Raw genomic sequence first — 26,260 nt, forward strand, 5'->3', positions numbered from 1 at the left:
ATTAGGGATATTTAGAATGGCCTTTGAGAGAAGTTTTGGATAAAAGCTCTCCAGATTGTACAGTAAAAATCTTCCCCAGTTCAGCCTTCGGTAGAAATAAAACAACAAAAAGCAAAAGCAAAATTTAAAAATAGAAAACTCTTATCCTCCTTATAGAAGAAAACCACAGCTATTTCTCTCATCCCCTCTCATACCCAAATCTGGATGCCGTCCAGTTTGGGAAAAGTGGAGTTCTGAGAAGGGAATGGATGATTTGAGGGCTAACCAGTCTTTTTATATTTTCTTAAATTTCCCATGTTCATGCGTAGTTACAGATTTGAGCTATTTATCTCCAGTGGGAATTACGATTGCTATTGATTTTTTTTGAGTACCCCAAATTGAGGCCGTAAACGAACCTTTCCAAAGTACAGGGCTTCGATTTTCTTTAAGGAGCATTGCTAGAAAGATGGCAGGAAGACTGTTCTTTGGTGGTGGCCTGCAGAACTCAGCTCTTGCAGAGAGTGCATCCTGAGTGGGTGAGGAGCAGGGGTGGAGCAATGCCTTTCTGAAATGCTGCTAGAGGCCAGTAAACCAACAATGCAAAGGAATTGAATGTGATAGGTTTGCCAGGCAGGAATCTTGGGGCAAGTAGGGATGCACGATTAGGTGAAATGCCAAAGGAAAAGTGTGAGAGATCTGTTAGAGCATGTCTGTGAGGACTAAGTTCCTAGCAGGAGCCCAGTGATGTCAAGAAGGGCTCACAATGCTGGACTCTTGAAACTGTAGCTCTGAAAATGCTGGACTATAAAATTTTTTTTCAAGATTTAAATTTGGAATAAGAAATAATGAAAAACTAGGCTCTCTAATTAGAGAGGATGGTATTATAGGATAGATTATGGAGAAAAGGAAGAAAACTCAATCTTAATTTTCTTCTATTTCATCCTTTCCAGCAGAACAAATAATCTTCAAATTGGAAAAGGGCAGGACAAGTAGTATAAATAATATGACCGGGCTTCCCTAGCGGCACAGTGGTTGGGAGTCTGCCTGCCGTTGCAGGGGACACAGGTTCGTGCCCCGGTCCGGGAAGATCCCACATGCTGCGAAGTGGCTGGGCCCGTGAGCCATGGCCACTGAGCCTGTGCGTCTGGAGTCTGTGCTCCGCAATGGGAGAGGCCACAACAGTGAGAGGCCCGCATACCACAAAAAAAAAAAAAAGAAAAGAAAAGAAATAATAATATGACCAACTAGTTAATTCCTGCTATGCACTGAATTATATCCCTCCAAGATCCATAGGTTGAAACCCTAACTCTTAGTGTAATGGTATTTGGAGGAGGGGTCTTTGGGGGATAATTAGGTTTAGATGAGGTCATGAGGGTGGGGCCCTCATGATGGGATTAGTGCCCTTATAAGAAGAGATGCCAGAGAGCTTGCTCTGCTTCTATCTCTTTCTGCCATGTGAGGACACATGCTATTTGTAAGCTAGGAAGAGAGTCCTCACCAGAACCCAACTGTGCTGGCACCGTGATCTGGGGCTTCCAGCCTCCAGAACTGGGAAAAAAATAAATTTCTGTTGTTTAAGCTACCCAGGCTGTGGTATTTTGTCATGGCAGTCTGAGATGATACAATTTCTAAAAGAGATGAGGAGGTAATAGAAGAAAATCTAGGCATTGTCAGTGCTCTGGGCTCAGACATAGGACTTCCCCAATACTAAAGGAATGTGAAGATTTGACACTGGAAATGGGGGGGCAGGTTGGGGATGTTTTGCAGGCATTTATGGAGCTTAAGAGGAGCCTGAAGATGGATAGGTAGCCAGATTTTCAAAAATGATATAAAGAATTTTGAAAAATTAGAACAACCATATCGATGTTAATCAGGATAATCTGATAATTTATAAAATAATTCACTAGTTGTTTTTATGAGGAAAGGAAGCAAACTATCTATATATCATACTAACATAAACATACCTTCAAGAATAAGGTGATCTTATCTATAGATCATGGGACTGTTGTAGATGTCATATTTTTATTTCTCCAGAGTATTCTTTTTTATAAATTTATTTTATTTATTTATTTTTGGCTATGTTGGGTTTTTGTTGCTGTGCGTGGGCTTTCTCTAGTTGAGGCGAGTGGGGGCTACTCTTCGTTGCGGTGCATGGGCTTATTGTCGTGGCTTCTCTTGTGGAGCACAGGCTCTAGGCGCGTGGGCTTCAGTAGTTGTGGCTCGCAGGCTCAGTAGTTGTGGCGCACGAGCTCTGCGCCACAGTTGCTCTGCGGCATGTGGACCTGGACCAGGGCTCGAACCCATGTCCCCTGCATTGGCAGGCAGATTCTTAACCACTGCACCACCAAGGAAGCCCTCCAGAGTATTTCTTAAAAGCTCTAGAGTTTTATAAAAACAAAGGTGGTGGCAGGGATTAGAATGTGGGCTGCAAGAGGGCAACATTAGGCAGATTTAGGTGGATTTGCAGTTGGGTGAGCGGCCATATGCAGAAAGTGCCAGTCCAAATGGATGTCCCTAGAACACCCCAAGGCTCTGATTTGGTTCCATTCTCTGCAGGTCACTGAAAACAATTGTCTAAGTGAAGACATTGCAAATGTGTTTGTCATATTGCAGGTAATAACAACTTGAATACGTCAGTAGGATATCAAGATTAAAAACAAACCTCCGGAGACTGGAACAAAAGGGCAAAAACAAAAGGGAGAAATGTTACAGAGCTAAATGTAAGATTCAACATTTACATGTGAAAAAGTCACTTAAGCCAGTGTAGGAGAGGAAGGTGTGACATTTGTCCATCCATAGAAAGGAATCTGAGGTCTGTTGACCATACATTTAACGTGAGCCAACTATGTAGATCCTCTGCTGAAAAAATTAACCCCACACAGCAAATACCCAAATCCTAATGCAAGTGCAGCTGCGTTAACAGAAAAGGAGGGTCCAACTCTGAGGAAGTGCTAGTCCGACTGCTTATCACTGGTAGAGCACTTCTTAAACACGCTATTAGTGCTTCAAAGAAAGGCAACCAAGATGGTCAGTGCAGGTCTGGAAACCATGGGGCATGAGAACCCTGGAGAAGAAAAGGAGTCAGGGTCATCATCTCTATCTGGGAACATTTGAAAGGGATGCTATGAAGAAAAAAAAGGGGTTATTCTGTTGTTGTATTGGGCAGAGATACATAAAATGGATAAACATTCTCTTGATTTCAAACCACTAGGGCTCCTCAGTATGTAATGGGCTTCATTATGATGTAACTTCTTGTTTTAGAAGCGTTCAAAACAGGATTCACTTAACAAATCTTTAATGAGCACCTACTAAGTGTCCAGTGCTTTTCTGGGTGCTGAGGGTAGACCGAGATGGTGGAGAGTAACAAAGGAGCGAGTTGAGACCGACAGAGAGTAAAGCATTACATGGCAGTGGTATTTTCCCCCTTAGTCCTGGAATTGGAGCTTCAGCTCAAAGCTGAGGACCTGAAGAACTCAGTGCGACTCTGTGTTCAAGGTGCTGCTAGCCCCTGGAACAGCCCTCCTGCAGTGCTTCTGAGAGGCACCAAATAAGAACGAGCTTTACCACGACACCCACTCTCACCAGCCAATGTAAGGAGTCTGAAAGTGGTAGGAGTCAGCATTTTGGCGATGCCTATTCAGAGCTTGGCTATTCCCTTCCCTCCCTGTGACAGAGAGGTAGGAGGGCCTTTCCCTTGCTTGGAGCTAGGTGAGTAGGGCTTAGAGTGAACCGACCCTGGGGCTGTCTCCAGAATGGTGGAGTAGCATCTCATTCCCTGGTAGAATCTGTAGGTCTTTTTTGATGCTGTCTCTGGAGTAGAGCAGGAGAAGTTTTGGAGAATATTCGTGGAGCCTAGCAGTGAGGCTGCATCCCTGACTTCTCTCTAAAGAGAGTAAGAAGTGAGTATTTGATCTGTACCCTTGAAGATGAAAGGACATGTGTCTAAAGGCAGAGCCCAGAGGTCCACTGGAAGAATCCAGGACAGGGGAGCGTGGTGTGGCTGGGGAGAGGGGGCAGTGTTTACGCCATGCTGGTTAGTGGCAGCTGATAAGATGGGGAGCGCGAAGCCTCCAGTAGTTAGGTTGGCTCCACTTGCAGTATTTGGGGAGTAGCTGGGTACAGGAACTGGACCAAGTCTTGGGGCTCTTAACTTGGCAAAAGGCAAAGGTACCGTGGCTGCTCTCCTGGAAAGGTAGGGGGAAGAGTGTTTCCCTCAGAAAACCCCACTTCTCATCTCAGCAGATTCATTAGAACCATCCTGAATCACAGTAAGACAGAGAAAACCTTTACCACCAATGCATGTCCAGGCACATAAAAAGTTCTCTTCAATGATAGTGGCGGAGGTTGTGTCTGTGTGTCTCTATGAGAACTCTCTGCACTTTCGGCTCAATTTTGCTGTAGACCTAAAACTTCTCTGAAAATTAAAGTCTATTAAAAAAATGATAGCTTATCTGACAGGAGGCTCCGTCTCTCAGAGTTGTCGAGGATTGATATGATTTTAATTGCTGAGTGAAAGCAGCTATAGCCGTTTCTACTGAGAGCAATCCTAGCTCCTCTATTTTTCAGAATTACAGAGGTTTGGCTAAACAGAGATAATAGAGTTTGCTCCTGGGCAGCTATCTTGTGGACTGTCTTTGGAAAGGATATTGACTGCCACTGAGCTGTACATGACTTGCAAGAGAAAAAAGAGGTAAATGTTGAAGGTACAGGAGACTCAGAGAAATGTTTACATGTATGCCCGCCGCAGCCCTGGGGAACATACCAAACGCTTAACACATGGTTGCTCATGTGAATGAATGAACAGATGGACCGGTGAACTAAAGAGGACTCTTATTTTATTATTATTATTATTATTGGCTGCACTGCACGGCATGTGGGACCTTAGCTCCCTGACCAGGGATCGAACCTGCATCCCCTGCATTGGAAGGTAGAGTCTTAACCACTGGACCACCAGGGAAGTCCCTAAAGAGGAGGCAGCTCTTGATCCCTGAAGTAACACATAGTGGAACTAAAAACTCATGCTCTGGTGGGGAGGAGGATGGGGGGAAATGCTGTCATACTCCAAAAGTCAAACAAAATAGGAGAGAGAAAGAGAGAGAGACTAACTTCCTTCTCCTGGGTGTGGTGGGTGAGACTGAGGTTCTCTGAGAGTCCAGTGTCTGGGAGCAGAAGAGTGAGGGAACTGAAAGAAAGAAAAGTGTGTAAACATAGTGGATTTCACTCCAGTCTCTCCCATAAGACCCTATGGTCTAGCCTGTGATGGGGGCAGGGAAGAGAGTAGCTTTGAATTAACTTTGAGATGAGTAGTATTTGCAAATGAAGAGGCTCAAGTCTTAAAGACCAAAGTGAGACAGCTCTCAACCACGGGTGGCTGAGAAGCTATGGATTTTGGCCAAGATGCCATACAGGACCGATTTCTTCTCGAGAAAGGGGGATTGACATGGCACTGTTAGGGACACTCTTTCGTATTTATATCCCAGTAAGTGGAGATTTCTCCAGAAATTGGTTACATAAAAAAAGAGTCATAAGGAGAAGTGAAGGAAATACAATTGAATGGGTACTAGAGCCAGACGGGGGTGGGGGCAGTGGGATGGCAGGACTCAGATGCTTTTCTAGGCATGGGGTGGGGGGCATAGCCCTGAGGATGTAGGCTTTGAGCTGAAGAGTTTGTGGGAAGAGATAACAGGTAGTGAGCTTTGTAGGCAAAGGCAACAGCAGGTGCTAAGGCCCTGAGGTGGGAACAGGCTTGGACAAGGCAAGGAACAGAAAAAAGGACAGTTTGACTGGAAGTGGGGAAGACATGGCATGAGACAAGGTCATGGATTAGTTCCTGGGAGGCGTCATGCCCACAGGACAAAGTTGGGTTTTATTCTCCGTGTGAAGTTAAGTTTTTGGAGGGTTCATTCAGGAGAAGGATGTGGTCTGATGTATGTGAGATGACGTGAGTGCTGTGTGGAGAATAGGGAGAATGAGGGCAGGAGTGGAAGCAGGGAGACCAATTCAACAGCAACTCTCTCCATTTTCTCAGTTGAAAGAGACAAAAAAGTATTAAATCTCAGTTGTTGGGGTCATCAGTAATGATGATTAGAGAAAAGATCAAGGAAACACTGGAAACTCCTGCTGGCCAATGCTGGATAGGTCACTTTCTTTCTCTTTCAGTTCAATAGCACTTGTAAAATAATTGCTATTAAAATATTAACAGCTGCCATGTATTGAGCGCTTACTCTGTGCCACGCCCTGTGCTAGGCATGTTAATTACTCTTACCTTATTTAATCCTCACAAGAATATGCACCAGAAATGCTGTAGAAGAAATGGCAGCTGTTAATAACCAAATATAAGACTTGACAAGCTATCAGCTTAGTCAAGCAAACGTTCAGCCATGCAGTGATTTAAAACCAATTCCATATTTGACTAAATTCCATCTTTGTAAACAACTACTTTATTTACAGACTTTCGTATCAAAAGGAGCACTTGACATATTCTTCTCTAGTTGCAGAGATATTTTGAAGTCACAGGCATTGTCAGGAATACATCTCAGAAAAATTACCAAATCATTTTCTAAAATGCCCTTCAGATGTTATGGGTTGTAATAGGCTGAAATGTTATGGTAGAGAGAAAAAACACGCTGGGACCCACTCTTTATGGAGGACCTTGCTTCAATAAGCAAACAAGATTCCGTGGAGCTGAGCAAACGTTGAATGAGGGATGACCACGGATTTAAATTGGAAATTTTTTGTCAGCCAAGGAGAGTTTTTTGGTCTGTCTCCATGAAATCAATTTTACAGGTTTTACTTGATGAAATGATCAAAGCCTTTTGCTTCTGAGCAAACATTCCTTCGAAATGTAAAATTAATAGTTTAAAACTTAAAGGAGAAATAATCATGGTTTTAGATTTCAGAAGATGACCAGTTATTGTGAATATTTGGAAAGAGAAATTTCTGATTTAAAAACACGTTTCCAGGCTTAGAAATTAACTTATCTTTTTTCTGTATAGGTAGAAAGTATTCTCAGTGTTTGTCCCCTTTGCACATACTATGCCATTCTCCAAACAGCATGAGGGTTGTTGGCACAAACTGATAATGAAGACTTAAAAATATGTTTTGCAGGCTTCCCTGGTGGCGCAGTGGTTGAGAGTCTGCCTGCCAGTGCAGGGGACACGGGTTTGTGCCCTGGTCCGGGAAGATCCCACATGCCGCCGAGTGGCTGGGCCCGTGAGCGATGGCCGGTGAGCCTGCGCGTCTGGAGCCTGTGCTCCGCAACGGGAGAGGCCACAATAGTGAGAGACCCGTGTACCGCAAAAAAAAAAAAAAAAAGAAAAAAAAATATATGTATGTTTTGCCATAATAAGAAACTATAAATAATTCATAAACATTTATTTTTTATTCTAAATAAAGAAAAAATTCACGATGAAAGCAGAGAAAGCCTGTTATGAAGAAAATAGTTTGGAAAACCAAAGTAAGGCTGAAACATAAAAGAACTATTAGAAAAAAATATCCTTTAAGTGAAATTGTACAACTACTCAAATGGTAGCACATGCAAAAATAAGGGCACAGGTGGGTTTCTAGAAATCAGGTAATATTTTTATATCTAATACATTATGTTATTGCCATGAATTGAGTGCCTACCTCATGGCAGGTTTTTTGCAAGGCACTTAAAAACATGTTTTCATATTATAGATATTATTATTCCCGTTTTATAGATGGGGAAACTGAGGCTTAGAGAAATTAAGTGGGAGAGTTAGGTTTTGAACTCAGGTCACTATACTACACTGCCTTTTAGGTGTTATAAAAAGCTGTAAAATTTAGGTGTTGGTGAAATAAAAATGTATAGAAAGGTGTAATATTCTTGCAATAAAATCAATGGGATTTTATTGACTAGTAAAAATGCCTCGGTCGCTAATGTCTTTTTTCCTGGTTCACATGCTGCTTCCCTAGAAGAAATGATCTTGGAAACTGATTTTGATCTATTCTTGCTTGCCTTTTTGCCAGTGACCAAATCCTTTGCTCTCCCCTGACCCCAGGACTCCCCTCCCCCCCAGCCTCTTCCTCTCTCTTTCCCATGCCAAAGGTGGGTGAGGGTGCTTTGGGTTGGGTAAAGAGTCATTATAGTATTTTTTTTTCATTTTTGTATTTTATATTAGAAAGTGTCATTTGCAGTAGAAACTGTATTCTATACTTTAAATATATTTTTTAACATCTCTTTTGGAATATAATTGCTTTACAGTGGTGTGTTAGTTTCTGCTTTATAACAAAGTGAATCAGCTATACTTTAAATATTTTTTAATGAATTAGAGTTTGGACTAATCCCCCAAACATCTAGAAGATCCTTATAGGTTACAGTGGAACTATACTTGAAGAACTACTCCTTCAAAGATTACTTAGAAATCAGATATTTCCCATACAGTGATCTATGCATCCATAATAAAATTTCTGTTGGAAAAAGAAAAGAAAAAACATCAATGTAGAGTAGGATAATAAGTGGTATTATTCTAAGAAGATCCAAACACAGTTTTAACTATTAATTACTATCATGTTTGGACTGTAAGCCAGCTAGTTCCTAGACAGAAAAGTTAGAACTCATAAGTGCAATTTTAAGCTTGTTGCCAATTATTAATTGCCTAAAACATAGGACTTAGGTTTGGAGGACAAACTTTTATCAGATTGAACTCAATTATAAGCTGGAATAGAAGGAAACAACGAAATCTTCCAAAAGCAGGGGAGAGAAAAATGGTCCATATCTTTTCATTATATTTTGCAGTATTTGTTCTAATCTGAATCTAGTCTTGTACTTCCTACCTTAAAAAAATATGGTGGGATTTAGTCCATCAAACTTAATAACTAGACATTATTAACTGTGGGGCTAAATTCGTCTATTTTCTAAAAATGTTTTTGTGTGAATAGCCGACGTCTCTGTGTTAAAATACCATGACAGCCGCATCCGGTGGCAGGGTCTGGGGAAGGGGCGGCAGGTGCCGTGTCGGGCCGCAAAGGTGGCAAGAAGAAGCCCCTGAAGCAGCCCAAGAAGCATGCCAAGGAGATGGACGAGGAAGATAAGACATTCAAGCAGAAACAGAAGGAGGAGCAAAAGAAACTTCAGGAGCTAAAAGCGAAGGCCGCGGGGAAAGGCCCCCTGGCCACAGGTGGAATTAAGAAATCTGGCAAAAACTAAGCTGTTCCTTGTGCCTGAGGCAATGATGATCCTTAGTTCCATTCCTGTTTAAACATCTGGGCTAAACATCTGGATTCCCTGCCATAACATCTGTTGCCACCTATAGCTAGAATGAAATGTTGTCTTGGAACCTATTGTACATTTAAGAATAAACTTTTGTAAAAAAAAAAAAAAAACCATGACAGGTAATAGATTTTCTAGAAAAATTATAAGATAGATGTTGCCTTTTTCGAAACAAAGTCTACTTTGGGATATTTAATTTAGGTATAATTTCACAGGGTTACCGCTTTGATTTATTGATTGAACTGTCCAAGCAACCGGATTGCTTCACTTGTTTCTTTTATACCACCTACAGCTATAGTGACTAAATTGACTCATATGCAGTTGACCTGCTGGACGTTAGTATCACTTAGTTGCTACCTTTATTAGCAGAAAAAGAAAAATTACCAAAGAAAGAAAATAATTTAAGAGTTTAGGTTTGGCTTATTATATTTCTTAGAAGTTCATTTCTTTGAAGAAAAACATTTCCCTCTGCTGTAGCTCTCTGGCTTGAGGTCCTTAAAGAAGCAGTTGGTGAGGTATGGGAGCCCTGAGCCTGGAGCTGAGGGCAGGGTTTTGTTGAAACCTGGCCATGGCACCCTAAGAGACTTCAGTCACTCAAAGACACTTCAGTCTCTTTGTCTCTCTTGGTCTCTGTCTCTGTGTCTCTTCTTTAAATAATAACTGCTGTATTTACAATACTTGTGAATGTGAGTGTAAGTGGCTTTCTCCTGTAGCAGCCTTTGAAAAATGTGAAGATATTATTCCTCGTAAGCATTTAGAACTAGAGTTGAAAGACAAGAAAGTGTTGGCAATTGTACATCACACAATTGCTTATCTCTTTTCAATAATGTACTGTTCAGCACAGTGTACATTCCCTGAGGAAGCTCTGTGGAATTGCCCTTTCTTCCACTTAGAAAGAAAGCTTTAATTCCTTTCCTGTATCTACTCTGAATGGTAATTGGACATGGAGATTCTTATTTCATGATTTATCATGATGATTAGGGCAACAGAGAAATAACACAAATTTGGCCACTCTAACATAAAATAAAATGAAACATCCTCTGAATAATTATAGGGTGACAATAATGATTCTCCTCTCCCCCCCTCACTCCTCTCAACGTTCCTGTCAGAGAACGAATGAGGCAATGCATTTGTATTAACAAACAAATGAATTGACATTTTTGAGACTGGCCAAGGAAACGTTATCACTCATATTTCCTGCAAGAAAAAGAAATTAATTCTCAGTATCCATAAATATTGCTACTGTTTTTATCACTAGGGTCCTGCTTATAAATGTTTTGTTCTCACTGTCCCTTGCTTGCCAGACTGCCCTTAAAGGAGTGAAGTAGTCAGAGAGATGACTCATCGGGGAGGTGATGGAGACAGGGAGAACTGAGAGGCTCTCTGCTTTCCTTGAGGAGATATTTGCTTTATCTCTGGACTGGTCCAAGGTGAGGGAGACAGACAGCTGTGGGGCAGACAGCTGTGGATGTAAGGGTCACAGGGTGATGGGAGCAAACATATTCATCAGGAAGCATCTTCCATTCTTAACCCTTTCTGCTCAGGGCTGTACCCAGGCATATCCACCACCCCACCTCTATAGGACAAGGAGGCATATGTATGATTTGGCCATTACGTAATACTCAGTCTTTCAAAAATGGAAACGGTCCTTAAAATATTCTTTTTATGGTCTGCATGATATTCCAAAAACGGGTGCAAGTGATTTTTACCACCCTCTGTATGTGGATAATTTTTGCTTCAGAATTTAAGGTTCTGTATGTTGTATCTTTGCTTCAGAATTTAAGTAGAAACCTTCATGTTATGCTTAATTAGGTTGGGATCTGTTCTGTAGGAACGGATTTTACTAGCTTAATGAAAATTCTTCAAATGCAGTGCAGTATAGGAATGGGCAAAAGAGAAAGGAGATAATATTTGCAGAGGGCTTATAGTCGTGTAGACCTTTGTGTGGACTGTTTGTTTTTAAAGGATCTCATTTAATATTCACAAAATGTAGGTATTCAGGGAACCAAAACTCAGATAGATTCGGTAACGTGCTTCAGGTAAAACAGCATGTTCTAGAGATAGGATTGAAATCCTAAGGGTTTGGGCTTCAAAGCTGCATCAGATTGGGCACACTTTACAGTAAAATTTGTGCTACAGTGAACAACATTGTAGAATGTGCCAGCATAATGATTCTTGATCAGGCTGGCCAGAGCTGACTTTACAATACCCTTCAAAGTGGGAGCGTCATGACAAATCAATGTGTCTAATTAGGGAAAAGAAAGTGTGGGAAACCTATTTATGCTTTAATAACTAAAACAGCACTGGTCTCTCGCCAAATTGACATACATTTTTGGAATCAGAGACTCTAAGATACTCCTTAAATGCTACTTATGATAAATAATGCCATTTAAATGTCCACCACCTGCTACAGCACATGGCTGAGTTCTCAGAACATTTTCATTTCTTCCTTAGATAGTCTTGATTAATGTACAATGATGGAGAAAGTTTTTTTTTTTTGGAAAATGTTATGGGGGGCTTCCCTGGTGGCGCAGTGGTTGAGAGTCTGCCTGCTAATGCCGGGGACGCGGGTTCAAACCCTGGTCTGGGAAGATCCCACATGCCGCGGAGCGACTGGGCCCGTGAGCCACAACTGCTGAGCCTGCGCGTCTGGAGCCTGTGCTCCGCAACAGGAGAGGCCGTGATAGTGAGAGGCCTGCGCACCGCGATGAAGAGTGGCCCCCGCTTGCCGCAACTAGAGAAAGCCCTTGCACAGAAACGAAGACCCAACACAGCAAAAACAATTAATTAATTAATTAATTAACTCCTACCCACAGCATTTAAAAAAAAAATGTTATGATGTGACAACTAGATGTCTTTTTTTTTTTGCGGTACGCGGGCCTCTCACTGTTGTGGCCTCTCCCGTTGCTGAGCACAGTCTCCGGACGCGCAGGCTCAGCGGCCATGGCTCACGGGCCCAGCCGCTCCGCGGCACGTGGGATCTTCCCGGACGGGGGCACGAACCCGTGTCCCCTGCATCGGCAGGCGGACTCTCAACCACTGCGCCACCAGGGAAGCCCAGATGTCTTTAAATATACCAGTTTTCTGTATAAGCTAAACAGTTTCCAGGGGATAACTTTTACAGTTCCAAAGCATTATCCTGAATAAGGTAGTATTTATGTTATTGAAGAGCTTGATTATCCCATGTATTTGTGGCACTAACAATGTCTGTGTTGTAAAATGGGACTGGGAATAGTTTTTGATTCCTATTTCTGTCCGGGTCATCATCTCTACTTTGATCACCTTTAAGAAGATAACGCCCCTACTTTGATCGCTTTTAACAAGATAACACCCTTTCCCACCCCACTACAACCCTGGGTCAATTAGGAATTATATTTGACTGCAGGTCACAGAAAGTGGTCTACCTTGGCTTACCCAAATAAGAGTTAGCTTTTCTCACATAACAAAAAGCCCATAGGTAGAGAGTCTGGAATTGGTCCAGTGGTTCCAGGATACCCTCAAAATTCCAGCCACCCTTTATGTTCCAGTGCTCTGTCATCCTTAGTATGAAACTTACAATTGCGTCACATTGCACGATGGCTGCTTCACTTCCAGACTCATGGTGTCATTCAAGGTAGGAAAAAGAAAACCAGGTGTCACTCAGGAAGGGCCTGTGTTGCTCTTGCAAAAGCAAAACTTTCTGGAAATCCCCAGCAGCATTCTGCTCATGTCTTACTGCTCAGAACTGTCATGAAGTCAACCGTCAAGGCAGTCTGGAGAAATGAGTATTTTAGCTGGGCTCACTGTCACCCTAAAGAACTTAGGGTTCTATTAGTAAGGCAGAACTGGCGAGTAGTTTTGGGGTAAGACAGCTGTGTCCATGCTAACCCCAACACCAACGCCAGCCCTGAACTGTCCCAAGTGGCTTTGGGATTAGAGTAGAAGGTGCAGAGGAAAGAAGAAAAGGAGGCTTCTTCAAGGTCGCCAGTGGGCTCTTTATAGCTATGCACTGTGTGTTTTACTCTTCTCTTCCTTAGTGTTGGGGTATCTTTGCTCACTCTGTCTTTGGTGATCACTTTCTCTCTCTCTCTTTTTCTAATTACTCATTTGCCAGGTAATGTCATTTCCTTAGAGTAATCATCCCTGACACTTCAGAAAGATTAGACAGCTCCCTTTTATATATGCCCCCAGCACCTGGACCTGTTTTTTTTTTCCTTCTTTTTGGAACACTTATCACAATTATACTTACTTATGGGAGCTGGGGTACAGATTTTTTATTTGTTCAATGTCTTGCTTTCTTTTCCACCAGACTATAAACTCCCCCTAGGCTATATTCTCCCTCCCGTCTGTGTCTAGCACAGTGCCTATGACAGAGTAGACCCTCAATAAATATTTGTTGAATGAATTAACAATGAATGAATAAATTTCAAGGCTCTTCTCTCACCTGCTGTTCGTTCTTTTCTTTAGGCATCATTTTTTGTCCTCTTCTTCCATTCTAACTTTAAATATTCTCTAAGTGCTCTCATACATATTTATCCATTCATTTATATTTCTTTTTTTTTTCTGTCCATGTCTCTCTCTCTAGATTATTCTTCCTGTCTCTCAGATAGGTATTATCTTTACTCAAACTCTATATGTCCACACCAATTCTCTTACTCAGGTATCTGTATCCCACTTCCAGTTGCCTGCTACTTTTTAACCAGAATGCCTTTCCATTGCCCTATACCCAACAAGTTTCAAATGACCTTCATCAGACACACATCTCAATTTTCTAGTCTCAAAGTGATGACACCTTCTTCTAGTTACTTGAGCTTGAAAACTTTGTGTCGTTTGTGGGATCATTTATTTATATCATTAAGTTGCATTTTCCTTGGCAAATAGCTCTAGCTGTTCTCTATTCTTGTTGCTGCCACCCCAGTACACAGTGTGCAGGGTTTGTGGGTACTGGTACGTGTGAGGTGGCAAGATGAAAGGTGACAGGGGTCAACTGACCAAATGCTCCCAATCAAGAATGAGGCAGAGCTGAGGCTTTTGCCAGTTTATGTTGCAGTATACTCTTTTAAACACCAGTTCTGGTGCTCATGACTCGTGGCACAATCAATTTGATAACCTGGGGTTACTGTGCAGTAAAATTGGAGAGGACTTAGCTACTTAAAATGGGGGGGGACATTTTATGATGGTAGGTATGAATGACTTTTGCAGTATTTATAAAAAGATCACAAAATGGTATTAAAAACTTCAGAAGTATAGTAGCAGTAGTAAAGCATTTTGTAAAGACATTAGATATTCCCACTCAATTTCATAATGCAGAAATTAGTGGAAATTTATTAACATTAATAGGTATGAAATTTAGAAAAGTTAGCACAGTTGATTCACAGATTACCCCATTAATCAAGATGGCCATTTTCCTTTTACAGGAAGATAGTAAATCATATGGATATATTGTATGAATAAATGAATACAGCAGTGTATCTATGAGGCCAGAATGATTGATTTAATAGTGACAAATTTTGATACTTTCTGTTTAGCATTTGCAGTCTAAAACTCTATTAGTTGTTGAAAAAACCCCTAGTGTTTGAAAAAACTATAGGCAAGCAAAGTTACATTTTAACACGAAACTTTTCAAACCATTTTGTGAAAGGATAATTTCTGCATCGCTTTAGGTCGATTGGCCATGCAGTATGCAGGAATTTAGTGAGCACTTCCACATTACCCTGGTTATTTCCTACAGAGAATGTGAGGTTATTTAGGATTCTTTGTTTGAGAAGGAGGAAAGTTTATGATATAGTTCATTTTTTAGTTCATGGCTTTTGTCAGATTGAAATTCATCTCTGCACCATGTTGTTCTTTAGGATATGTTCTTTTGATAGGTAGATGTTTAGGTATATAGGGCACAGAGGCAAAGCAGCACAGCTGCTATCAATAACAGGCTCACATCACTCTTAATTTCCCTGATTTTATACCTTTTCCCTTGCTTTATCATTCAAGTATTCATTTGATCGTGGGGATTACATACAGAGAAATGTGTCATAGACAGGATCTATGAAGCAATGTTTTCCTTTCCAATTTATTTCAGCTAATTCTGGTCCCTTTAATGTATCTAGCATTGGGATGTAGGAATTAAGGCATGTTTAGATTTCTGCCATAGTCTTTTTCCCACAGGAAGAGTAATGCTGGAAAAGGAGACCAGAGATCAAGATTCTATTCCCCTTTATTGGTGGATATATTTCATTTATTGCTTTTAGAGATTCTTCTCCTCTGGACATTTTCATGGTTTTCTCCCAATAGGATAGAATAAATATTATTTGGGTTTTCATCCATCATAATAATAAAAAGCTACTGTCATAAGGAGAAACTTGAGGCTTTAGAGCTGGTGCAGCGTTAAGTCAAAAATCTAAGCTTGCGGGCTTCCCTGGTGGCGCGGTGGTTGAGAGTTCGCCTGCCGATGCAGGGCACACGGGTTCGTGCCCCGGTCCGGGAAGATCCCGCATGCCGCGGAGCAGCTGGGCCTGTGAGCCATGGCCGCTGAGCCTGCGAGTCCGGAGCCTGTGCTCCGCAACGGGAGAGGCCACAACAGTGAGAGGCCCGCGTACTGCAAAAAAAAAAAAAAAAAAAAAAAAAAATCTAAGCTTGTTTTTAATGATAAAAGCAGTGAGTAAAAGGCATGCAAGAGATACAAAAAAAAAAAAAAAAAAATGTGCCTAATCTTTTTCTTTGGATTTCACCTTCATGGATATCTTAAAACAAGCGGTTATAATTCATTTCATCAGTTTGACTAACATGATTCAAATTGGTTGTCATTATTCAGTGATAAAACTGAGTAAGTTCTTCCTTTTTTAGCTGCTTGAGCTGGTGTGTTTTTATATATCCAACTAACCTCGGTACTGTGGTATATGTCACTATAAGAAAACAGGAAAATCAGCTCTATCAAAAAGATACAGTAACAACCAATATTGGAGCTAGTAAGTTCTGTTTATATGGAACTTTTTCTTTCTCTACCATTTTTGTGGAGGTAGAAAATCCTGTGGTTATTAGAGTGGATAGTGGCCAACGTCGTGTTTTCATTGTAATATGACATGAACCAGAGCTAGAAGCGGTCAAAGTTCAAATCATGTCTGTTGTTGAATGGCCTGTATCTTATGGTTTGAAGGCCATAGATGAGTAAAGAAAACGGTTTTGAAACCATAGGAACCTTTTGTAGGTTACCTGCCTAGTATCCACCTTCCTCCTTCCTTTTTCCCACCTAGACCACTAATTTCCCAAACATTCCAGTTCTAGCCAGTCAACATTTTGTAACCCTCTGGCACAGGAATTGGTCTCAGGATGATCATGTGACCTGATGGGAGGAGACAGGTGTTGGAGAGTCAGAAGGACTCTTCTCTCTTCCTTGGGTCTCTCCCTCTCTCTCTCTCTCTCTCTCTCCCCTTCCTTCCCTCCCATGTCAGATGTGCAGGAAGTATTAAGCAGCTTTCTTGCTACTGATCAACAAACTTTCAGTCACAAGAAGACCAGTTGTAAGGTGAAGCTGACACCTTAAGTGGTAGAAAGAAAGCCTTCTCGATGATTTAAAACCATCTCATTTAAAAACTGGTGGTAACACTAATTTAAATGCCTATTTTTTATTTAAAATTTTTTTCATCCAAATTTTGAATGTGATGCTTTTAAAATCAATAATAACAGCATCTATCAGCTATTGAGTTCTTACCATGTGCTAAGCATTGTACCAGATACTTTATGTGCCTTAGTTCATTTAACCTGCAAAACCACATTATGAGGTAAAAACTACCATCTCCAAGTACAGATGCGGAAGCCGAGGCACCAGAAGTTTAAGTTGCTTGCACAAGGCACACAACTAGTAAGTGGTAGAGTCAGAATTTTTGTCCCAAAGGCCATGCTTCTACCCTACAAAACCATCCATAGTCAGACCTTGAATTTGGAGAAGACTATTCTCAAGGTCATTCAGGTCTTTATCGTGAATAGCCTAAAAACAGCCCTTTGAGGTCAATTTTGCAGATTTCTGAGGCCTTAGAGGAATTAATGTCTTGGTCATGGTTGCATAATAAATGGGACGAAAAAGGCAGTGGTGATGTGGTAGGAAATAATCTGGCTCTGTGAACACAATTCATCCACTGTGTGAGGTCGGTGGGCTTGGTTTCTGCTCTGTCTTCCCAGTATCCCTAGGCATCCTGCTTTTCCATCTTTGACCTTGTCATCATCAATTACTGTGTTCTGAGAGTCCAGATGTTGCCTTGTCGGACTGGAGCCTCACTCCACTCTGTGAGGAATGATCCTTTACGTTTCTGTAGCGGCCTGTAACTCACCAAGGTCTTCTCATCTGTGATCTCACTTGACCCTTTCAACCACCCTAGGAGATGGACTGTTATACTCATTTCCTTTACATCTTAGGTGCTTAGATACCACTTTGCTTTCAGTTAATTTGCATTTATTAATATGTTGCCTTAGAAGTGATTTTTACTTCTGTCTTACAAATGTTGCTGAACTTGCAGCTAAACTATAAGCTCCATGAGAGAAGAATTGATTATGAGTTTGGTGTGCTTGACTTTCCTTCAGCAATGCCTCCTGTTGGTACAGAGTGTTTTCTCAGGAAAAAAAAAAAGATAACTCGTTAATATCCAGCACTGACTTTCCAGAGCTGATTGTCAAATATTCAGAAATTTTGTTAGCTGATTATTAAATTGGTAGTTTGAAATCTGTGGTGGGATTATTTTATAGCAGGAAAATTGGCAAAGGCTACGTAGCAAGGCTACCCTCCATCTACTCCCACCGTCAGAGAGCCAGTTTACAAGGACATCGTTGTTTACAAACTTTCCTTTGGTCCACAGACAACTGCTCTTCTTTATCCTTTGTAAATTAGCTAATGGCCATGACCCAAATGTCTTCACCGGGGAGAAGGTAGAGATGAGAACACTGAGTCAGTCTCCATGTCTTTGCTGTCCTGAGGCTCTGAGCAGAAGATGACAGTTTCTGTTCACTGTAGAAAGCAACTACAGAAAACCGTCAGAGAAAACTTGATCAGGAAGCCCGGAAATGGCATTACCAGGAGTCTGCCTCCTTTCCTGTTCCATCTGTGTCTCTTTCCATCCATTCTTGATTGAACCAGTAAGCTGGTCAAGCTATGCTTGGAGGGATCTCAGAGCCTGTAACAGGATGGTTTGGGTTGCCGGTAAAAGAACTCCTGATTAAAGTGGTATAAACCACAGGAATCATTATTGTTTACTTAATAGAAAGCCTGGAAATAAGAGGCCCAGAGTTAGTTCACTGTCCTATCAATGGCCTCAATGATTCCAGGCTGTTTCTTTTTCCCTCTCTGTCACCCTCAGCGTGTGAGTAAGTGGTAGTTCCCCTTCTGGCTGTAAGAAGGCATCAGTAGTTCTAAACAGCAGGAAGTTAATTCACCCCCCAAACCCTCAAGGATATCCTGGATTTGTGATAGGAAACCCTTGTTTGTCTCTCTCTCTCTCTCTTTTTGGCCGTGCTGCATGGCATGTGGGATTTTAGTTTCCCGACCAGGGATTGAACCCATGCCTCCTGCAATGGAAGCATGGAGCCCTAATGCCAGGGAATTCCTGTTTTTTTTTCTTCCTGAAGGAAAGACATTCTCTAACCTTAAATAGAGGGTTTAAGGAATAAAAGGGAAATGGTGCATCTTAACGAATACTAAAAAAAAGCCCTTTATGGTAAAAATAATTTTGAGGTATTCATTTCCAATTAGCAGGATTCTCCAGTGATTCTATGTGATGAGAAGTTAATTAAGGAAACCAGCAACCCAAGACCATCATAGAAGCTGTAGGAAGAACTAAAGGAAAAATATCGCAAGAAGAAAAAGCAAAAGCGTTCATTGTAGCATCTGAGGCAGTAAAATGCTATTTAAGTGGAATTGAAGACCCAAATGGCTGCAGTTATGGAATATTGCAAAATTTTTCACATTAAGGAAAAAATAACAATATTTTTACTTTTGTAGGAAGCAAAATTAAATGAAGCTGCCACAGGAGATAGGATATCTGAAATCATAGGAATTAGTGAGCACCCCTGTCCTGAGGGGCTTGTTCTTTGTTTCCCATTGCTAACACAGTACCTGAGACACCATGTGAGTGTTGACTGAGAAGGACAGGAAATGATTCAGATAATAGAATTGTGCTACGGGGGATGGGGGGTGTGTGGGATTGGCCATGGAGGAAGGAGCCCAGGCACGTTATCGGAGCCGAAGTGGACAGGCTTCAGATGGAGTTGAGAGTTACTAGTGTTTGGACCGGTGTTTCCCTCATTTGCTGCAGCGGGAACAGAACTGGCCCCAGAAGCTGGTGAAATGACTGCCAAGGGCCGAGACCTGCAGAGCTGGATCACTGCGCCCTCATTCCCTTGTAGGACCACCTTTCTGGCTCAATCTCTTTGACACCAAATATTACCTCTCCTTCCATACTATTGGGTGAAATTAAGTAATGAAATGGTTAAAGTGGATTCACAGGTGACTGATATTTGTATTGAATGGCTTGATTAGTTGTTTTATAATCCTTTTGGGGAAAGTTGGGCAGTTGATACAGATGTAAGGCTGTATTATCCACAGTATTCATGCCAGTTACATCATCAGCTTAAAATGCATTGGGAAGGCATCCCATGCCATGATGGTACAGAAAATACTGTCACACAGAATGCAGGGTATGAAGAAAGTCTTGTAATCTTTCTTTAACATTTTTCTGTTTTAAAATAGTGAAGTGTGAGTACATATGGTACAGAACTTTTTTTGGAAATCTGCCTTTAGTGCATCAGAAATGAAAATGTCCTTTAAGCATTAAACATCAAAATCCATTTTCATATTAAAAAACTATCACCCTTCCTTAGAACCCAGTAGATTTGTTTTTTTCCTGTAGGAGAAATCGTCACAGGCTTCAGACACAGAGTAAAGGGGAAGAAAAGAATATAAGTTCAAGTAGTATAATAAATATATTGCAACATCACAACTCCATTCATCCTAAGTGAGATGCATAAATCTAGTAAAATTGGAAGCATCATGTTTGTGAAGGATAGCAGCTTCCTTCCACCAATTTTAATTTATATAATTAAGCCTCAAATCACATGTGGGTTTTCATAATAAATGCATATGTTCAAGTTAGTACTGTGACTTTATTTTACTATTTTTTTTTAAATTTTACTAAATTTTGAGTCTTTTCCTTTCTGGGGCAGCATCACCTCTTTCACAAAGAATGTGTGAAAGGCCAAGTCTGCAGTATTTTATAAACATTGCTGTGGTCGTGCTGTTTTGTATTCCATGAATTTGCTATTGAGTTTCATAGAATCTGACACTCAAAGGAAATGTCTCTTAAATATTACCTCTGGCTGAATAATACATTGACTTTTTTTAAAAAAGGCAATATGTGGGGCTTCCCTGGTGGCGCAGTGGTTGAGAGTCTGCCTGCCGAGGCAGGGGACACGGGTTCGTGCCCCGGTCCGGGAAGATCCCACATGCCGCGGAGCGGCTGGGCCCGTGAGCCATGGCTGCTGAGCCTGCGCGTCCGGAGCCTGTGCTCCGCAATGGGAGAGGCCACAACAGTGAGAGGCCCGCGTACCGCAAAAAAAAAAAAAAAAAAAAAAAAAAAAAAAAAAAAAGGCAATATGTGAGAAAATGAAATAGTATCTAGGACAATAAGTAAAATTCAAGGACGGTAATAAGTAATGATGAATGAGATGCTAATCTCCTTGAGTTCAGGATCCTCCTCATCTTCCTCCTCCTCTGCATTTTCCTTGTTCTCTTCCTTTAATTACATCCTATACAGCAAGTGACTTTGAAACTCATAATGACTCCAAAAAATAGCTTTTGAATAATGAGTGGACACATAAATCTTTTTATCCTTCCCCAAATCTGGCTTGCCATGTCGGAGGTAATGAGTGATTGATAAGCAGTTGTTTTGTTTAAGATGTTTTATTTTTTTTTGATGTGGACCATTTTTAAAGTCTTTATTGAATTTGTTACAATACTGCTTCTGTTTCATGTTTTAGTTTTTGGCCCTGAGGCATGTGGGATATCTTAGCTCCCTGACCAGGGATCGAACCTGCACCCCCTGTGTTGGAAGGCAAAGTCTTAACCACTGGACTACCAGGGAAGTCCCGATAAGCATTTGTTGAATGAGGTTTTTGAAGTACAAACTTTTTTTCTCTAAGGCGTGCAGTCTTACAACTTTTGAGCTTGTACTGTACTGAAGAAGCAGCTATTAAAATGTTGTTGGATAAAGGTTTCAATGGGCCCACTTTAATAGAGGAGTCATTTCGAATTAACACAATGGTTTACAAATAAATACTGGGAAAGAGATTGAAATTAATTTCTTCACCCAAGTAGATGGTTTTCTTCTTAGAGTTTTGTTCATAATTTTTTAATGTATTTGCTTTTACGTATATTTACTTCCTAACATCTAACCATTTTTACCACTTCCATGATTTTTAGACATACTTTCTTACCACCTGTACAGTTATTACTCCACATTTTCCTTAAATTGATTCACTTTGCAATCTAAATTTATTTAAAGAGAAAACTTTATATTAGTACTGTGAATAGAAAACCAGTATCCTCTCCTGAAAACAGAAGGCATCTATAAAAATAAATATAATGTGATGAAAATGACGTTATTAAATTTTAGCCAGCTTCTGTTGGGAGAAAGACTGAGCCTGATTTAAATGTTTGAGGTTGTCGAACGTTAGAGAAGAGTAAAAGACATACAAACGCCAAACTGAGCCTTTTTTTCTGGCCATGTTATAAGGGTTGAAAAAGAATCCAGAGAAGAATAACTTATCTCTACACTGAGTCAAATATAAACTTCAACCAAGAAAAAAAAAATCTAGATTTTTTTTTTTATGGTTCCAAATTAGTGGGGCTGTAATTTGTGAAATTTTAGGGCCCTATAGTTTTTGTGATAAAGTAAAACGTTCTCTTTATCTTAAACTTTGTTTAAAACGTTTGATTTAACACATACAAAATTAAGAATATAATTTAGAGTGAAGCTTCCATTTTCCTTCCGTGAATTTATTTCCTGCCCTATGGGTCATATAAGCAATGTTTGGGTGTTCTATGAAGGTACCATATGCTGAGTCGGGTTTATACTTTTTATACCATTAATGTTTCATAGGGAATGTCATTCTAGATAGTGTTCATGAAATTACGATACATGCATGTGTAAACTTTATTAATACTTTAGTGTCTCACGGAACTAACTTAGCAGAGAATAGGTCTACTTGTTCAAAATTCGAAATTAATGTAGTCATAGATAATGAGTTTTAGCATGTAAGTTTTGAAATACTTCATTCTTTAGCGATTGCTTTGGGCTGGTTATCTCAACATCGATAAAGATCATTTCAGGTCATAACTGACACACAATCAGATTGACCCTCTTGATTGAAAGAATTGATTTTCTAACAAGTAAAGTAATAGTCTATCAATTCAGTCAAACCCCTGGTGGTTGGTCACTTTAATCAAAGTCAGAGTGATTTTGTGCAGAGATGGGAAAGAAAACTTGTAAGTTCCGCATCATTGGTTTCCCCTGTCAATTCAGGAAAAGCTATGTGGCTCAAAACTCAGCCTGGCAAATTTAAATAAGGAAGAAGGCAAATGAAAGACAGGCTTTAGAAATTTCAGCCATGATGGTGACATGTGTTATGTAATACTTTCTAATGAGAGTTTCAGAAGTGATCTATCCCAGTGTTATAGGTAGAAATACACTTGAAACACTGAAAAATCAAAGCAGTTGATCTTTAACTGCTTTTTCTGGATGAGCAATGGATATGTTCTTTATTTATGCCACATAAAAGGCAACTTAAAAATATATGGAAAACACTCTCATGACAAATGCTTGATGCTTTATAATAGCTGGGAACAGAGGCTGTTTTTAAAGTGGCCTTGAAATTTTTGAATATTGTTTTTGTAACTACTAATTGATTTTAAGATAATATTTAAATTAAATCAAGCAGAAATGCTTTTACAAACAAAAACAAGGTTTAGTAAATGTTTTACTTTTAATAGTCAATCTGAACAAACACTGAGAGATTAGATTTCAACATAAAACATAAATAGTTTTAAATAATTTAGAGAACAGCACATACTTTTCACAAATGCATCACAGATAATTTAGTACCTATGTCCTGAAGCATGAGGAAGAATTTTAATAGTGCTGTATTTATAAAGATGAATTTGCTTTAAAGTGTGGATGGTTGAAATTTTGGCCTGTTTTTCTTCTCCTTTCACATTTTTTTGGTCCAAGCTTTTCTAAGATTTTCTAGAAGAATCCTCCTTTGAATCAGTCAGATGCAAGGTGGAGCGAGATGAAGGTTACAGTTAAAATCCTTCCTATGTATCATGTTAATGTTAAAAGGTTATAGTCAGTCTTAGCTAGATATTTGGGCCCACATGAGGAATTCCAAACAGAAGCCATTTACTCTTTGTTGCATACAATCGAGTACATCTTTAAAACCTCTGCCTAAAAATCAAAAATGGAGATGACTGGTAGGGACCATAACTCTTAGATTGACTTTCTTTCTTTTCTTGTCTTTCTTTGCTTCATTGTCTTTATAATTTCAGGTCAAATCCAAAGAAACAATTAATCCTGACAAGGAGTGTGGGTGATCTTCAAAAACTGAGTGATTCCTATAAATTAAAAAAAAATCAACATAGTGACTCCTTCAGGTATAAATACAACATTTTATGGCAATGTAGGAGCCTGGCAATGCTCTGAACATTCTTTGTTAAATCTGCAGAAGCTACTAGAAGTTAAGGACTTTAGCTTTGTTATAATGAATTCTCCGTTGGGGCATCTTTGACTTCTGAGTCCTATAATCTTGTTGAAGTTGCTTAAGCAATAGCTATGTGTATGGATTTATGTTAAGGAGGTACTTGATAACAAGTTTTTTAAGACAGAGTTTCATTTGGCATCTTTATAAAAGCCATGGAAAAGCTTTTCTTAACTATGATTATAAGAAAATTATCTTGGCCTTGAGCTTTCTAAGAATGCAAGAAATTATTCTCCTTTATTAAGATGTTAATTCTTACCATATCACCCTACGGTTGTCTGAAAGAATTCACTAGTGATAAAACATGGCTAGAAGTCAAAAGTTAATAGTAAAATTAATGAAAAAAGTTATTAATATAAAGTAAAGCAGAGTGATGGGAAGAATCAAGGATTCTTCCCTAAGGGGTAAAATGTTTTCTTACGGGAGGATTAACGTATTTTAAGAAATAGAGCATATAATGGTATTAGAAACTCTTATATTTTTACCACCTGTATTGAGATAAAATCTCTCCTATAGTCATGAGTGATCAATATGTTCTCTATTTTTTAAAAAGTGTAAGTAGAAATTAAACAAAAATGCAACCCATTCTCATAAGTGAAAACAACTGCTGTATCTACCATACAAACCACAATTTGTATTAATTTCATGTACCAATAGTTCTGAGATTATCTGGGGGAAAATGATGATCCTGGAAAGAAGAGAATGAAGAGTTTGCAGCTCTCCATCTTTGCTAGAGGGAGGAGTTGGAATTATTTCTCTCTGAGATAGAATTTTAGGGAAAGATGGGATTTACTTTATACCAAGGATCCCAGTGTCTCCCCTACTCTAGGTGACACCCTTAGGCTGGCTGAATACCATGAAGGTCTCTTAATAAGAAAGAAGGAAAGACTCGTCACTGGTGAGGCATCTCCACAATAAATTTGATTCCAGAGCTTCTTAAAGAACTAAGGTTATTGTATTAGTCAGCGTACTTCAGAGACACAGACAAATGGACTTTATCCATGTCTGTCTGTCTGTCTATCTATCTATTTATCTATCTATCTATCTATCTATCTATCTAACTATCCATCTTGTAACAAGATATTTGTTTAGAGGAATTGGCTCACAGGATGGTTATAGAGGCTGAGAAATCCCAGGATCTGCAGTCTGAGGGCCTGAGAAACATGAAAGTCCATGGTGTGAGTTCCAGCTCGAGTCTGAGGTCCTGAACACCAGGAAAGCTGATGGTGTAAGTCAGCCTGGGTTTGAAGACAGGAGGAGACCCATGTCCCAGCTCAAGATTATCAGGCAGAGAGAGTGAATTCTCTTACTCAGACTTTTGTTCTCTTCAGGCCTTCAACACATCGGATGTGGCCCACCCACGTGGGGGTGGGCAATCTGCTTTACTTAGTCTGTCAATTCAGATGTTAATCTCACTCAGAAATACCTGCATAGTCACACCCAGAATAATGTTCAATTAAATATCTGGACTCCCTATAACCTATTCAGCTTGACACATATAATTAACCATCACAGTTATGCTTTAACACTTATTTAAAATTTTCATGAAGATTTTTAGCACCTAGAAGTCACTGGAAGTCTCCATCAAAGGGAGAAATGGGGAGGCTGAAATGACAGGGCATAAAAGCAGCTACGTTTGGGGCACTGCTACGTTTGGGGCACTGCTACATCTTTCCATGACGTGACTGAAATATGCCTGTTCTCATGGCAGAGAAGCTCTAAAGGTAACAGGGGCCCTGATGAGGGTTGTGTGTGCATGTAGACAGCGATCAGGCAGCATGAAGGTGCCGGACGCCAGTGGGTGAGGGAGAAGGGACATTAGAAAATAGGACAGTGGTTCAAAAATTCTCAGGTCGAGCGTTGCCTACATTGAAATTTCACCTGGTTTACTCTGTTGCCACATGGAAGACAGAGTAATTGTCCTTTAACACTGTCAGAAACCTGCCCTCCCCAAGCCAGCAGTGAGCTAAATCAGCCAGGTCGTTTCAGCAGGCAACGGACATTCATTCATGTATTTATTCAGGAAGTATCTCTTGAAGGCTTTCTGTGGAACCAATACTGGTTTTGGCAGGTGCGGGGATACAGCAGCAAATACAGCAGAGTCCCTACCTGAAGCGGTTACATTCTAGTGGAGAAGACATCTAATAAACATTGTAAAGTGTTATGAAGAAAAGAAAGCAGAATAAAAGAACATTGAGTGATGGGGAGGTGAGGTGGGGGGTGTCTTACACAGACTGGTCAGACAAGACCTCTTTGTAACAGTGAAGTTAGAGAGGATAT

General features: G+C 40.2%; 2 protein-coding genes across 4 annotated transcripts in view; both read left to right on the top strand.

The window, feature by feature from the left end:
- Positions 1 to 26,260, top strand: part of GRM8 (glutamate metabotropic receptor 8) — a gene marked incomplete at both ends in the record, with an annotated part of 755,346 nt that overhangs the window by 201,658 nt on the left and 527,428 nt on the right. The gene's annotated exons all lie outside the window — the stretch shown is intronic.
- Positions 7,387 to 9,202, top strand: LOC309827666 (uncharacterized protein; the record flags this gene model as incomplete). The annotated part of the gene is made up of 2 exons (XM_082662435.1): positions 7,387 to 7,435; positions 8,928 to 9,202. 2 exons carry the CDS (start codon positions 7,387 to 7,389, stop codon positions 9,146 to 9,148), a joined length of 270 nt encoding a protein of 89 aa, XP_082518561.1. The 3' UTR covers positions 9,149 to 9,202.

Source organism: Grampus griseus (genome assembly GCF_964374135.1).
Source record: "Grampus griseus genome assembly, chromosome: 9".
Lineage (NCBI taxonomy): Eukaryota > Metazoa > Chordata > Mammalia > Artiodactyla > Delphinidae > Grampus > Grampus griseus.